This window comes from Taeniopygia guttata, chromosome 1A (assembly GCF_048771995.1).
Source record: "Taeniopygia guttata chromosome 1A, bTaeGut7.mat, whole genome shotgun sequence".
Taxonomy (NCBI): Eukaryota; Metazoa; Chordata; class Aves; order Passeriformes; family Estrildidae; genus Taeniopygia; species Taeniopygia guttata.
The window spans coordinates 38277515-38290771 of record NC_133025.1 but is presented as its reverse complement, the minus strand read 5'-3'; the positions used below and the strand labels follow the sequence as shown (position 1 = coordinate 38290771).

Below are 13257 nucleotides of genomic sequence, written 5' to 3'. Positions count from 1 at the left end.
ATTGGAGAGCTGCTTCCTAGTTTTGGGGGGTTTTGGTTAAAAAATTAAGTTAAAATGCATAGTCATCACTGCTATGTGTAAAACACAATGTGCTACAAGAATTATTCTGAAGGTTTCTCAACAGGTTTGTGTGTTGCCCTGCCTCAGAGCATGGCCTGTCCTGAGGAGCATTGAGGTGTTGCTGCTGATACACCTGGCAAAAGTGTTGTCTGACACCTGCAGGGTAGCAGGGAGAGGAAGCTGCAGGTTTCTCACCTTATTACCATCTGAATAGACAAAATCTATATTAAAAATACAGTTTTGAGAAAAAGCAGCTGTTTGATACTTACTGTAACAAGTTTGGCCGATTTGCTTTTGGCTAATTTCACTTAAACTCTGTTTAATTGGAGTTTTTTAGAAAAACCTTGGTTTTCTGCTAAAGTTTTGGTCAGCCTGTCAGAATACTTTACTTTCATCCTGAACCTGCTGATTTGCAACCTAAGTCAGCTTCAAGACTTAGTAGCATTTTTGAAAAGCTGGAAATTATTTCCAATTTATCTAGTCAATTCAATGAATCATAAGTTTGATCACAAATTGGAGAAGTTTCTGGGATTTACATGAGAGAAGAATAGCTTTTCTTTTCTCAGTCTAGGAACAGAAAATAGCAGGGGCAAGGTAGTCTTTCCTTAAAAATGGAAAACTGTTAAACAATTAGTTTCCTTATGTATATGTAGTCCTACCTTTTTAAAGTGGCTTTGGATACTTGCTGAGAATATTGAGCTTTGGTGACCTTTGTCTGTTGCAAGCACCTTACCTTTTGGAGACCACAGGGACATTTTTTGTGCAGATTAAATGAGAAAAAATAATGCACTTTTGATAAACAAATTATTTATCATATTTAAGATTATCTGATTAATGTTTATGCAATTTGAAATACCAGTGTTACTTCTCTGTCACAGGGGTAGTCCCTGGGACCCTTCGCATTTTATTCTTGGTTCCATCCGTGTATGAGGGTTTTTTTTTTCATTCCATTTGATTATATTCAAATGTAAATTTATATTCATGTAAAAAGCATATAAATTCAACTGATGTATTATTCATACTTCATATGTACTTTTTTATTCTATGTTAAATTGAATTATACAAATTAGTAATTTATTTGCTTAGATTCCCCTACTTAGGGAGTAAAAGAGCCCTGGCTGATACCAGCCTTATCAGCTTACTATATCTGCTTTTTCTACTAATATACTGTATAATGCTAAGGATAAAACCACACATGGCAAGTGCTAATTGAATGAGTGTCTTATTGCCTTTTTGTACCTGTAATCTTGTGGGTTTTTTCTGTTAAAGGTCCTTTTTCTTGTCAGCAGTAATGTGTAGTGGGAAAGTGAGCACATGGAAAGTCTGTCTTGATTACTCTGGGATGCTCTATCAGCATCTAAATTTTCCCCCTTGCTAGTGTGAAGGGTTATCATTGTTTGTCCTAAATTCAATGTTATTACTTTTATTCTACTCAGTTCTGCCACTTCACTTAGCTAAAATTAGAAAGGAGGGAACACTTCCCCTAGATCCTGCTAATACAGAAGATTAAATGTCAGCTGATGACTAGAATACAAACATAGCCTATGAGTTCACAGAGGAGGGCTGATAGATGTGGTTTAAATTTAATAGAAGGAACATATAAATAAACCTATTTGTTTATATAAACAGGTTCCCCTGCAAAGTTTTCTTGATGCTTTTTTGTTTTGTTAGTTTATGTTGGTTAAGAAAGTGCATTAGGGGATATCAGGAAGTTAGGTTGAAAATTGAAATTGAAAAGCTACTTGATTAGCCACCCATATGCTAAAAGCAGGTTAATTTTACTAATTCAAAAAAAAACCCCAAAAAACTATTTGAAATGCAATTGCTACTGTTTTAATTTGACTGGGACAAAAATACATGTCCTATGTGACATTGCTTTCTCCTTCTCAAATGCAATATCTACACATTCTGTGGCCATGTAAACTAATAGCTATCTGCCAAAGTTGTAGCAATAAATGCTTAATGAAAGCATAACTTTATAATGGCACTATAGTTTTACAGTATGCCAATTTTGTTTATTCCTGAACCTTGTTTCTTTTCCACACTTGTCATGTGGACGGTTGTATTGTCTTTGCCCCACTGAGCATGGTGCATCAACCATGGGGCCTGTTAAGCCTTGAGAAAAGACAACTGAGAGGGGACCTCATCACTGTCTATTAGTATCTGGAGGGAGTGTGTCAGAGGATGTTTCTAGACTCTTCTTGGTGGTACTAAACAATAGGACAAGAGGCAATAGGCAGAAACTGATGCACAGGAAGTTCTACTGGAGTATGACAAAGAGCTTCTTTACCATAGCCTGGAAAAGATTGTCCAGAGAGGCTGTGGAGTCTCCCTCCCTGGAGATGCTTGAGAACTGTCTGGACACAATCCTGTGCCATGTGCTCTTAGGATGACCCTACTTGAGCAGGGGGTTTAGGCCGGATGATCCACTGTGGTCTCTTCCCATATGAGCCGTTCTGTGATTCTCTGATCTGTTGAAATTGGCTCATAAGGCAAGTTGCAAAGGCAGAGGCCAGAAAAAAGAGAAAGCCATTTGTGAAACAAATGAGCTTGAAATTCAGTTCTGGATGCAACTCCCAAATTCACCGAATTTTGATAGGTTTCAAAAATATGTAGCTAAAATTAAGATCTGTCGTATGTAATTTATAAATACTTTCCTGCCTAAGCCTTCAGGGTTCAAGACAGCTTGTGAATTTGCACATTGTATAGTTACAATACCGTGGTGTTTGTCAGATCTTCGTTTCTCCGTTTTGACTGGAAAACTCCTGTTCTTTCACTTGGCATATGGTTAAAAAGCTGCCTAAGAAACCTGAAAGTACATTCATAAACAAGTTCCACAAAAATACTAGTGTTCTTTTTAAATTAAAAGAAATCAGAAAGGAAAATAGAAGTTATTTCTCAGGCACTTAATACCACAAGTTTAAAAAAGCCTCATTTGCTGAACTTCAGACAAGAGATTGCTTCATAGAGTCCAGTCTCTTCACCAACTTTGTCAATATGTTGAGCCAGTAGAAAAAAGGCCACTGAGGCAAATATAGCTGCACCAGCATCAGTAACTTAGTTTTTCAATGCCATTTGGTTTGATCTCTTCCATAATATTTTTTTTCCATGACATCTCATTTTCCAAGGATTATTTGAGGGATTTAGGCAGATATTTTTGGCAGGTTGTCTTGAGATTTTCCTTTGCGTTTTAGTAGATGAATACCATTAAAGTTTAATACTACATATTTAGTACGGTGGTTTTAATTAAGAGATAATTTCTGGTGTGGGAATTCCAAGTGTTCCTGAAAATAGATTTTCGTAGAGCTAAAAATGAAAACAAGTATTTATTTTGAAGCACATTTGTATGTAATACTAAGTAGCCTGGAACAGTTTGGATTATTTCAGCAATAACAGGAGCAGGCATTAATTAGACTGGGTTGTTTTGTCCATATAATGTCTGTCAGAATGAGTCTTGATCCATTACTGGGATTGGACACTAAGGGTAGCATCTCTGGTTAGAGTAAGTAACATTGCAGCAGCCAACTTTCCTCTTCTCCTTATTTATCTTGGCAGGAGGTTAGAGGGCAAGAATAATTCTCTCTCTACTTGAAACGCTCTGAAACCACTTAAATATATGTATCCTATTGCAGTCCTGATTAAGATCTATGATTAAGCATTTATTAGGATTTAAATAGTGGAAAATCCCTATGAGATCAATTTTTTAACATGTAGATTATATCAGTCTCAGCAGCAATAGATTTTAGTATTTTTCATAAATTGTGCCCATAATTAAACTTGCATCTTTAACTATAAATTACAAACTAGCAAAGCTTAAGGGCATGTAATTAAATTAGTAATTCAGTGTAGCAAAGAAAACAAGACAAAATTGTAGGATGAAAATTACATTATGCTCTTACTGCATCTTTGAGCTAAACATTTACTGATTTCATGTAGCTCCTGGTTTTATCTTGGAGCTGAAAAAAAATCTTAAGTTAACTTTTGTTGAGATATATTTATATATATCTTAGAAAGCTTCGACAAGTTGTTTACATGAAGTGGAAATAATAGCTAGAGAAGTTTGAGTTCTGGAATGATTTGTCTACTTTTGTCAAATGTTTGATAGTTCTGCAGGATTTGAATTAAGTAACGATAGTTAATGAGTGCTCAGTTTCAATAGCCTCTGCATGCCTTCCCCATGAGACTTGAATGGACATGAAATGTTACATCATCTTCAAGAAGTGGTTTTTCCTTAGGAGAAAGTGTCTTTCTCACCTTCTTCTGCAGATGTCTAAAATGATTCTCATTTTCTGCGCTTAAATGAAGTGTTTCCAAGAAATTTCTCTGGAGAAGAGTTTGCTGTAACTTGCAGAAGCCATGAGATACTCTTGAAATACTTCAATAGTTTTAATTATTGGATATAGTAGTAATAATTTTTACTACTTTTTGTGGGCCAGTTCTCCAGGATTTTAAATAGTAGGCCATTTTTACAAAAAAATAACACAAGTGTATCATACACATATTTACAGACAAGCTAAACAAAGTAACACTAGACTAGCAAAAGGGTAATATTACTAGTTTAACAAGGATGTTTGCATTGTAAACCATACTATTTTTACTAGAGAGCATGCTTTAATGAAGTAAAATATTCAGTCCTAAAACTAGATTTTTTCAGTAGGCAAGGTATCCGATATTACCCCAGCTCAGTGAAAAATAGAAGCTGTGACTTGTGGGTTGGCTAAATTAACACTTAATTTCATAATTGAGCAACATTTGTCATCTGTAATACTAGGTTATTACCTGAAGTTCTGTTACAACACCAAAACTCTTCTGTTTCTTAACGTAAACATGAACATCAACAGCAGCCTCTCCACCTGTATGTACTGTATTAAACAGAATACTTGGCAAATGTAAAATACTTGCTTTTATAGTGATTGCTTGAATAGTAAATAAATGTAGTAATCACTGATATTTAATAACCTTATTTATTGGTCATTCTTATTAACCTTCATCCTGAAAGTGTTCCAGAATATTTAGTGACTCTTAGGACACAGTTATTACAAATATTAGAACCTTAAGATGTTATACTTTGTATGAAAACATCGAATTAATAGTGGAGTAACAAATGTGCAAAACAATATTTCTCCTTTGTTCTAGTGGCAGTAACTCCCAGATTACTTTGACTCTGTAGCTTGAAAGTTAGGTAAGGCTCATGTTTCATTTCATACACCTTACTGGGCTCTATTTGTTGGTGCTTCATTTTTAATTAATGTGCAGCATAAATATATAAGTTGCTGAAAAGTGGAAAGCATTGCTCAAACCTGGTTTGATTCTTTTGACCAAATTTCTTTTTAGACCTTCTCCATTAATGGTTAATTGACTGAAGAACATCTCTAAGAACTGCAGTGTGTAAACTTACTCTTTTTTTCACAGTGTTAGTGAAGATGAACAGAAGATGTGATTAGTGAACTGTAATATGCTCTCTCCTAAGGAAACCTTTCCTCATGAGGGTAAAAATCATTGCAGAGTGAGACCAGCATTCAAACTGGGGAATTATCTCATGGAAGTCAGCACGAGGACTTGGATAGGAGGAGTAATTGCTGAGTTCACACTGTGAAGTACTCTGTGGCACCATTATTTCAGAGGATTCATGATTAACCACCTTTTCATGACAACTGATGAATTTAATTCTCTTCAGCCTCTTGTTCCTGCCTCAGTTTCAGTTGAAACTGCTCTGCAAGGGAGGGAGGGAGGACAGTGAGGTAGACAGAGCGAGTAATGTGGTTTCTGTAGGAAGGCTGTACAAGGCCAGGTTGGATGGGGCTCTCAGCAACCTAATGTTCCTGCTCATAACAGGCATTTGGAACTAGATGAGTTTCTTCCAACTCAAAATATTTTATGATTCTATGAAATCATAGAATCATAAAACAAGAAATTAGGCTTAAATGTGTTGTGTATTTAAAAGTACAAGTGGTAGAAGCAGTTGCTAATTTAGAAATGTGTCTTTCAAAAAGTGTCAGTTTGAAACAAGAAGCTTTAACACAGGCTTTATAATAGGTGAAAATTCAGAGTGAAACTGCATTTTATTTCTTTGATAGTGGAATTAGGGCATGAAAATTAATTTTGGAACAATGCTGCTTCTCTGAATACAAAACCCATTTTAATATAATCAAAGCAAATCATTCTGCTTTAACCAGATAAAGATAAGGGTATTTTTCTTTCTTATTTATTTCATTTTAAATTCTAATTGCCTTTCTGATCCAGTTTAGATTCAGTTTAGCACAATGTGTCAGCATAATTGTAAGGGAGTGTGGTATGTGATGGCAGAGGAACAAGCAACCCAAGGTGAAGAGAATAGGAACCACTTTTAACCAGCTCTGCTGCTTTAATTTGATTCTCGGGTACAGTAGCACAGATGTTCATATCCTGCTAAGTCCTGTTGGACCCACTGGAATTACTTCACTCAAAAAATCGGAAGCGGGGACAAACTATACTCCAGACCCACTGTGTGAGGTCTTCTTCCTGTTTCCAGTACTCGCATGGCAATTCAGAATGGCTGTTGGACTTGTTTTATCCCCTAATATGTTCTTTTGTGTTCATATTTTTGACTCTTTTCTGTACCAAGAGTAAAAAAAGGAAAAAATAAAATGTGGTGGTCAGGGGTGTCAAACAAAAAACATGTTTGTTTTCCTAATAGATGCAAAATAATTTATGGAATAGATCAGAATACTAATATAATCAGTGAAAGGGTAGGTTTTAATCTCACTGTGGAGAATGGAGACAAATTTTACCAAAACTTATTAATGTCTGAATGCCTGAATTAGATGGCATTACCTCTTTAGATGTTAATATAATGAAAATCAGTAAAAATTGTGGCCCCCTGTAAGGTGTATGGTGTATGGTTCTGCTTCATGTATGGGACAGTGGTCTAACAGACTGATTGCTTCTTTCCCTACAAGATTTCTGATTTTTTCAAAATAATTACAGGGTTGTTTTTCCTGTCTTTTTGGGAAAAGTGCTGTCTGCTGAATTCTTTAGGTGGTTGCTCACTGAAGAACCAAGCACTTCTGATGTTTCTTTTAAAATTACCTCTTTTTAGGGCTACTGACTAAATTATATTTCCCCATTACCTATGTTCTTAACATGTAGTATCAACAGCCAGCTGTATCACTTGCCACTTGCAGTGGAATACAAAGTCATGGCAAACAGTTTAAAGTCTAGCATGTTCAACAGATGTCTGGTTATCCTCTTTTTAATATTTATGGGAAAAGGTTAAAATGTTTCCAACACAAGCCAGACCTATGAGTGGTCTGTGTGGGAGCTAGGTGCTGTTGATCTTTGCTGGTCTTTGCAGTCCAAGTTTCAGGTTGTTGTACAAATAGAAAGTGGTTTTCTTTTCTGGACTTCAGTGTACTTCCTTTTTCTTATCAGAAAAGGTAACCAGACTTTGTATTCTCAACTTTGCTTTGACTTTATGACTGGTTAGCCTAATTTCTAAATTGGTTCTCAAAGGAAACGAGGTTTATATGATTGCACGGGCAACTGCCGTTCTGTTTGAGGCCCGTTTGCTAACTTAGGTCAAATTTGGCAGGGTAATGAGTGCTTCATGCAGAAATGCCTTTCTGCCAGTGTGTGAGGCTGGGGTTGAGGGAGAGAAACCAGTATATAGGATGAAGGGTATCTTATGTGTGATCCCATGTTCTGCTTGCCTTAGGAGCTGTCTGGTGTATGTGCTCTACAGATGTGTTATGCAGGCACTTGGAAAGAGCTTTAGGATGACATGTGGTTTCACTAGGTGGTAACTGATGCTCTAGGTGGGAACTGTGGGCCATGAAGGGAGAGACTGGGGATAAGGGCAGATTACTGTGAAGAACTGAGATGGGTTTTTGAAGGGATCTCTCTAAGAGATGTGGAAAAGGAAAACCTGCAGCTGTCTGTGTCCTCTGTTCAGATTCTGGGACAGAAAGAATGGTGAGCATCTAGTGGAACTCTAGTTATTTACATCTTGCATGTACATTGCTTTTTCCTTTGTAATAACTTGCATGCTGAGGTCTAGAAGGGCAATCTTCAGAGGCTACTGCTTTAAGTTTATCATGCTGCTCTGACAAGCTTTCCTTTTGTGGTTGAGATGTCAGTCTTTAACAACAGAGGCACTTATGACACTTGATAAATATTGCTTTTAGAAGTGAGCAGTGCAATAGAAATGGAAAAACATTTAGATAAAATTTATTTTATAACATTTGCTTCTTGGCTTTCTGTCTCAAGGTACCTGATGATAGTGAGAAGTGCCTTTCCTATGGAAAGTGCTGAGAGTGATAGGATCTATCCAACATCTGCCTGTAGTTCTCTTAGGAAGAAGAAGAGGGCATGGAAACATGGGATGCAGTAGATTAATGTTTTTCAGCAATAGAATAAATTGCAGTTTGTTTTATTAGATTTAAGATAGGTATTACCTTTTTGGAGACAGCGAGTTTTTTATGAAATATTTTTGGTTGTTATGAATGTGCAGTTTCTGATAATACCTGATAAGTATATTTGAGCTCTCCTGGTTCTTGCCATGTATGCCACAATTAACAGCCCAAATTTGGTCAAATATTTTTAGCCACTTAGTCATATGTCTTTTAATGTGCTGCATATGTAAGCCTTTGATTCACTTAGCAACAGCACTTTTATGAGTATGTCTTGCCAGGTTTTCTCATGTGTATTTGAAAAATAGGCAAGGATTGTTGGGTTATGTCACAACCAGATGGCTGGGTTTTTGTTTTTTGGGGTTTTTTTTTTGGTTGGTTGATTGGTTAGGGTTGTTTTGTTAATAGTGCTAATCAGTTTTAACATAGCTTTTTTTCACAGATGCTAAATTTTTGGGAATTTTAAGATAAGCATGCAGCATATTAAAATTAAATATTCAAATACCTATATTTGAAAAATATTTCTGATATAAATTTATTTTTTCTTATAATTGGGTAGTGAATATTATTATAGATATAGAATATCCTGAAAAACTGGATATATGTCTATATATAGTTGATATTTCTCTTAAGTGTAAACATCTGAGTTTCTTGAATTTGTTTTCCTCCGAAACTGGTTAATCATGTCTTGCATTTGGATTCTTTTTCACTAAGTTACAAAATGTCTTACAGAAAGAGGCGAGTCTCTTTTTTCAGAGCTTGTTATAAGTGTATAATCATTGTACACTATTGATAAGTGGGAGAAATTGAAGAAAAATATATTTGACAAACTTGTAGTCTCAAACTTGTAGTTTTTATTGTTGGAGTATGTTAAGAAATTATTTTGTTAGGGATGGATATGACTAAAAAGTTTTCAAGTCCATTTTCAAGAATACCTGAAAAGGTAGGGAGGATTTCATTCAACAATGGGATTTTGTTTTTAGCTGAAAAGCAAATAATGCAAGCAGTGTATTGCAGTCTAGCTGCAGTCTAGCTGTACCTAACTAAAGCAAATGGAGTTAAAGAAGGATAATTTGTGTCTGGTTTTGTTTGGTTGGTTATACTGGGCAGCAACATCCTCCTCTTGGTGTAGCTGTTGCCTCAGCATTGCAGAATGAGGAAAACTAAAGGATTCATCTTTCAGCGTGCAATTGCTTAAATAGGGATATCCAAGTTGCTTTCTTTCTATAGTAAAATATTATGTAATTTTGGGTATTTTTCAGAAGTATTCTAAAAATTAAAATTTATACTTTAGTTGCATTTTATTAGAGGTGTAATTCCCTAGTAGAATTTAGGAGCCCAAGAGTAGAGGTTCTCATTTCAGCCATGTGGATATGTAGTATTGTTGATTTATTAAGCTGAAAAATTTAAACCAGTCTTGTGGGGTCTAGCTGCTTGGAGTTCTTGCTGCCCTGAAATGCAGAGGGACTTTTCTCTCAGTTGCTCTGCCCTTTTAAGGGCAGCAGGATAGAAGTTGGCAAGAAAACTCACCGAGCACCCTGTGAGAAAAATACTCGAACACAGAGAAGAAAGGCAAAACAGGAGTCAGTCGAGATGGAGGTCTGGAGAATGGCAGTAGTTCTGCATCTGAGCAACGCTCTTTGCTTGGTAATTAAGAGATGTGGGCAGATGATAACATTCTTGCAATTGCCAAAATGATACTCAAATAAGTTTATAAACAGGAGTGATTAATAGACTGTTAAAAGATTTATGGTGGTATAGAATATACTGCAGTAGAAAACAGTAGGGGGATGTTGAAATACTGTGTAGGATCCCCATCATACTCCATAGTTACATCTACATTACAGGTAAAAATCACATTATGGTATTGTTTTAAAAGTGCTTCCCTAGTTCTTAGTCACAATTCTACTTCATGGTGTAACTGTTCATTCAATTTTAATATCCACTCAAGTGGCTGAGCTAGGCCTGGGACAAAGTGAGGACCTGAGGAACAACTTTATACTGGATAATAAGAGTTCAGTGGGGATTGTAAAGGGCTTCTCAGAAAACAGAATGCATTTATCTAAGGAAATTATATTTTTTGACTTTTTTAAACTGTTTTAACTCATTTATTTTAGAAGTTTTATAAATCTGGAACACCTGCTGTTTCTCTCTTGAATTCTTCCTGTCTTGCTCTCAGACCCCAACAAAGAAACCCTACTTCCTCATCAGAACTGAAAATACTTATATTTTATCCTGAAGATTTTGCTTAAAGATTCTCAGTATTGTAGAACAGCTTTGATATTAACTTACTTCTTCACTCTTTCTTTTTAGGCTTGTATAGATGATAACGTAGATATGGTGAAATTTCTGGTGGAAAATGGAGCAAATATTAATCAACCAGATAATGAAGGCTGGATACCTCTACATGCAGCTGCTTCCTGTGGATATCTTGATATAGCAGAGTAAGACTTTTTCCTCTATTTTTAAAACCTATGTATTTTGCTAATACATTGCTAGAGAGACAGTAGAAGCAGATGGGATTCATAAGTTGCCTCTTGTGTAATGAGGATTATGCTTTGATACTGTGTATTGATTATGAAATGTGCTACATCTGTAACTTTGTACATTGAATTTTCTCTTTCTAGTTTTTTAACATTGCGTATTAGGTAGATACAAACATAAACATAAGACTGCTTATGACTGTCAGTTGGTTTGTTTTTTTTTTTCTCTAGAAGGGTTTTCTGGGGGAAGGCACAGGGAGAATATTCCAAACTACATTTATTGATAGTCTGAAACTTTGTCCTGGGATACGTCTGTGTGTAGGAGATAAGTTTTACAGTTGTATTTGCAGTCTTGAAACTGTTTTTCAGCTATGGTAGCTATGCTATAGAACAGATGACTAGTTCTTTTGACTGTGGAGCAAAAGCCTACAGTAAAAGATGGATGCTCGTTTCAGTATTAGTTAAAGCTTACTCACTACTGAATTCCAGGATTGGTTTTGTTATTTTTGAAGTCTGTTGGGGGACACTGAGGGTGTGCTAAAATCAAAATTTTTGAGAGGTTATCTGTTCAAGCATAAAATTACGATTCTTTTGAGAAAATGTATGGCATATGTTATTCAGGACACTGTTGTTGCAGCTAAGCAGTTAATAAAGTCTTTTTTAAAACCCATTGGGTAAACTCAAAATTCATTAATTTTACCAAACTCATTGTGACATCTGATCCAGTGTAAGATTTGGATAAAATATAAAGTCATTCTAGAAAGAAATTTTATCATGTAGTTATGTACTAATTGCAGTGGTGAAGAATGAAAATTCTTCTTCATGGTGAGATTGTTCTGTGAGTTTGAGAATTTTACTTGCTGCAGTCTAGAGAGAAGTGAAAAATTCTGGGAACTCTAGTATATTATTTTCCATGGAATTTTTTTTTTTTTTTTGAGGTGTTTACAGAGTGACATGCTTAGTATATCCTTGGTGTACCTGGGGCACTGTGTGACCACTAACTTTGTAATCTGCCTTTCTACGTTGTGCAGATGTTTGATGTGTGAGTTTGATGCATGAGTACTGGAGATGTTTACTTCTTTGCTATACTATGACAAGAATTTCCCTGCAAATTGAGATAATATAAGCCTTTCTACAGTTTAGTGAAGGTAAAACACCTGCCTTTATTCCACAATAGGAAAAAGTTTACTGAAGTGATCTTGATTTGGCATTTCAGCCAATCGTAGGCACTTGTTCAGGAATGAGAGAGCAATGTTCCTTGTCCACTGAATAGTTTTCCCTGTTGTCTTGAATATCTGAGATCCATCTGGTTCTTATTCTCTCAGATTGGAGCAGAATCTCTCTGCATATTTTCTATAGCTAGCCTTCAGAGAAATGGGGTTATTAAACTATAGTCCTTTGGGATGTGAGACGTCTAAGATGTTGGAAGAGCAGTGTTTCTAAGGTGCATGGAATTTTGAAGATAAGATGTTGAAACAAATTTCCATATAAAGCTGAGGAGAACCTGACATGAGTGGGGCAATATTTATATCTGATGATGCCCATAGAGTTTAGATCTTCTTCAGACTGCTTCTGCACAATCTCATCTTCAAATAATTTACAGTTTGCAGCTGAAGCAAAACTGGAGGAAGGTGAAAGGATGATACAATAAACTACCAGAGATTAGAAATATTATTTTAATTTAGTCCATAGTGTGTGCTGGATCCAGCATCTGCTTTAGTGAGGATGCATTCCTGGGAAGCATGACAATGTGTATTTGTCCATGTCTGTGAGTGAGTCTGATGTATTTTACTTTTAGCACCTATTTTTTTGCAAGAGAAAAGACAGTCAGGGAATGAATTCTGTTGTTTTCTAAGTTTGTTAATAAAGGGCTGAAAATAGTCTGACCTGTGCTTCTCTTTCTCATCCTCCTGTGGAATTGCCTGTTGCACAGATTTGTAATGCTTCTCAAACTGGGGACTTGCCAATCTTGTTTCTGCTTCTTCTGCTTCCGTCTAAGTTTTCTTAGGCCTCCCTTCTGCCCACCCACCTGCCCGCCTTTTAGTTGGAACTTACTTATTGAGATAACACAACTCTTTAAAATCATACAGATATGCAAAAGATTATTTCAGGCATGCATGTCTCAAAATATAAAACTATATTTAAGAAAGCAACTGAACTAGGAGATTTTAATTCTAATCCTAGAATTACAGAGTGTTTGAGTTGGCAGGGACCTTTCATAGGTCAGCTAGTCCAACTCCTCTGCAATGAGCAGGTACATCTACAACTAGATCAGGTTATTCAGAGCCATGTTCAACTTGGCCTTGGACAGTTCCAGGAATGGGGCG

The 13257-nt window shown here is 36.0% G+C and overlaps 1 protein-coding gene across 4 annotated transcripts in view; it reads left to right on the top strand.

Moving 5' to 3' along the window:
- PPP1R12A (protein phosphatase 1 regulatory subunit 12A) overlaps positions 1 to 13257 on the top strand; it is a 111917-nt gene that overhangs the window by 33538 nt on the left and 65122 nt on the right. For all 4 annotated transcript variants that reach the window (XM_072923111.1, XM_002194669.7, XM_072923109.1 and 1 more), the window contains exon 2: positions 10761 to 10891. In XM_072923111.1, the coding sequence (XP_072779212.1) occupies positions 10761 to 10891 (131 nt within the window). The remainder of the gene's footprint in view (positions 1 to 10760; positions 10892 to 13257) is intronic.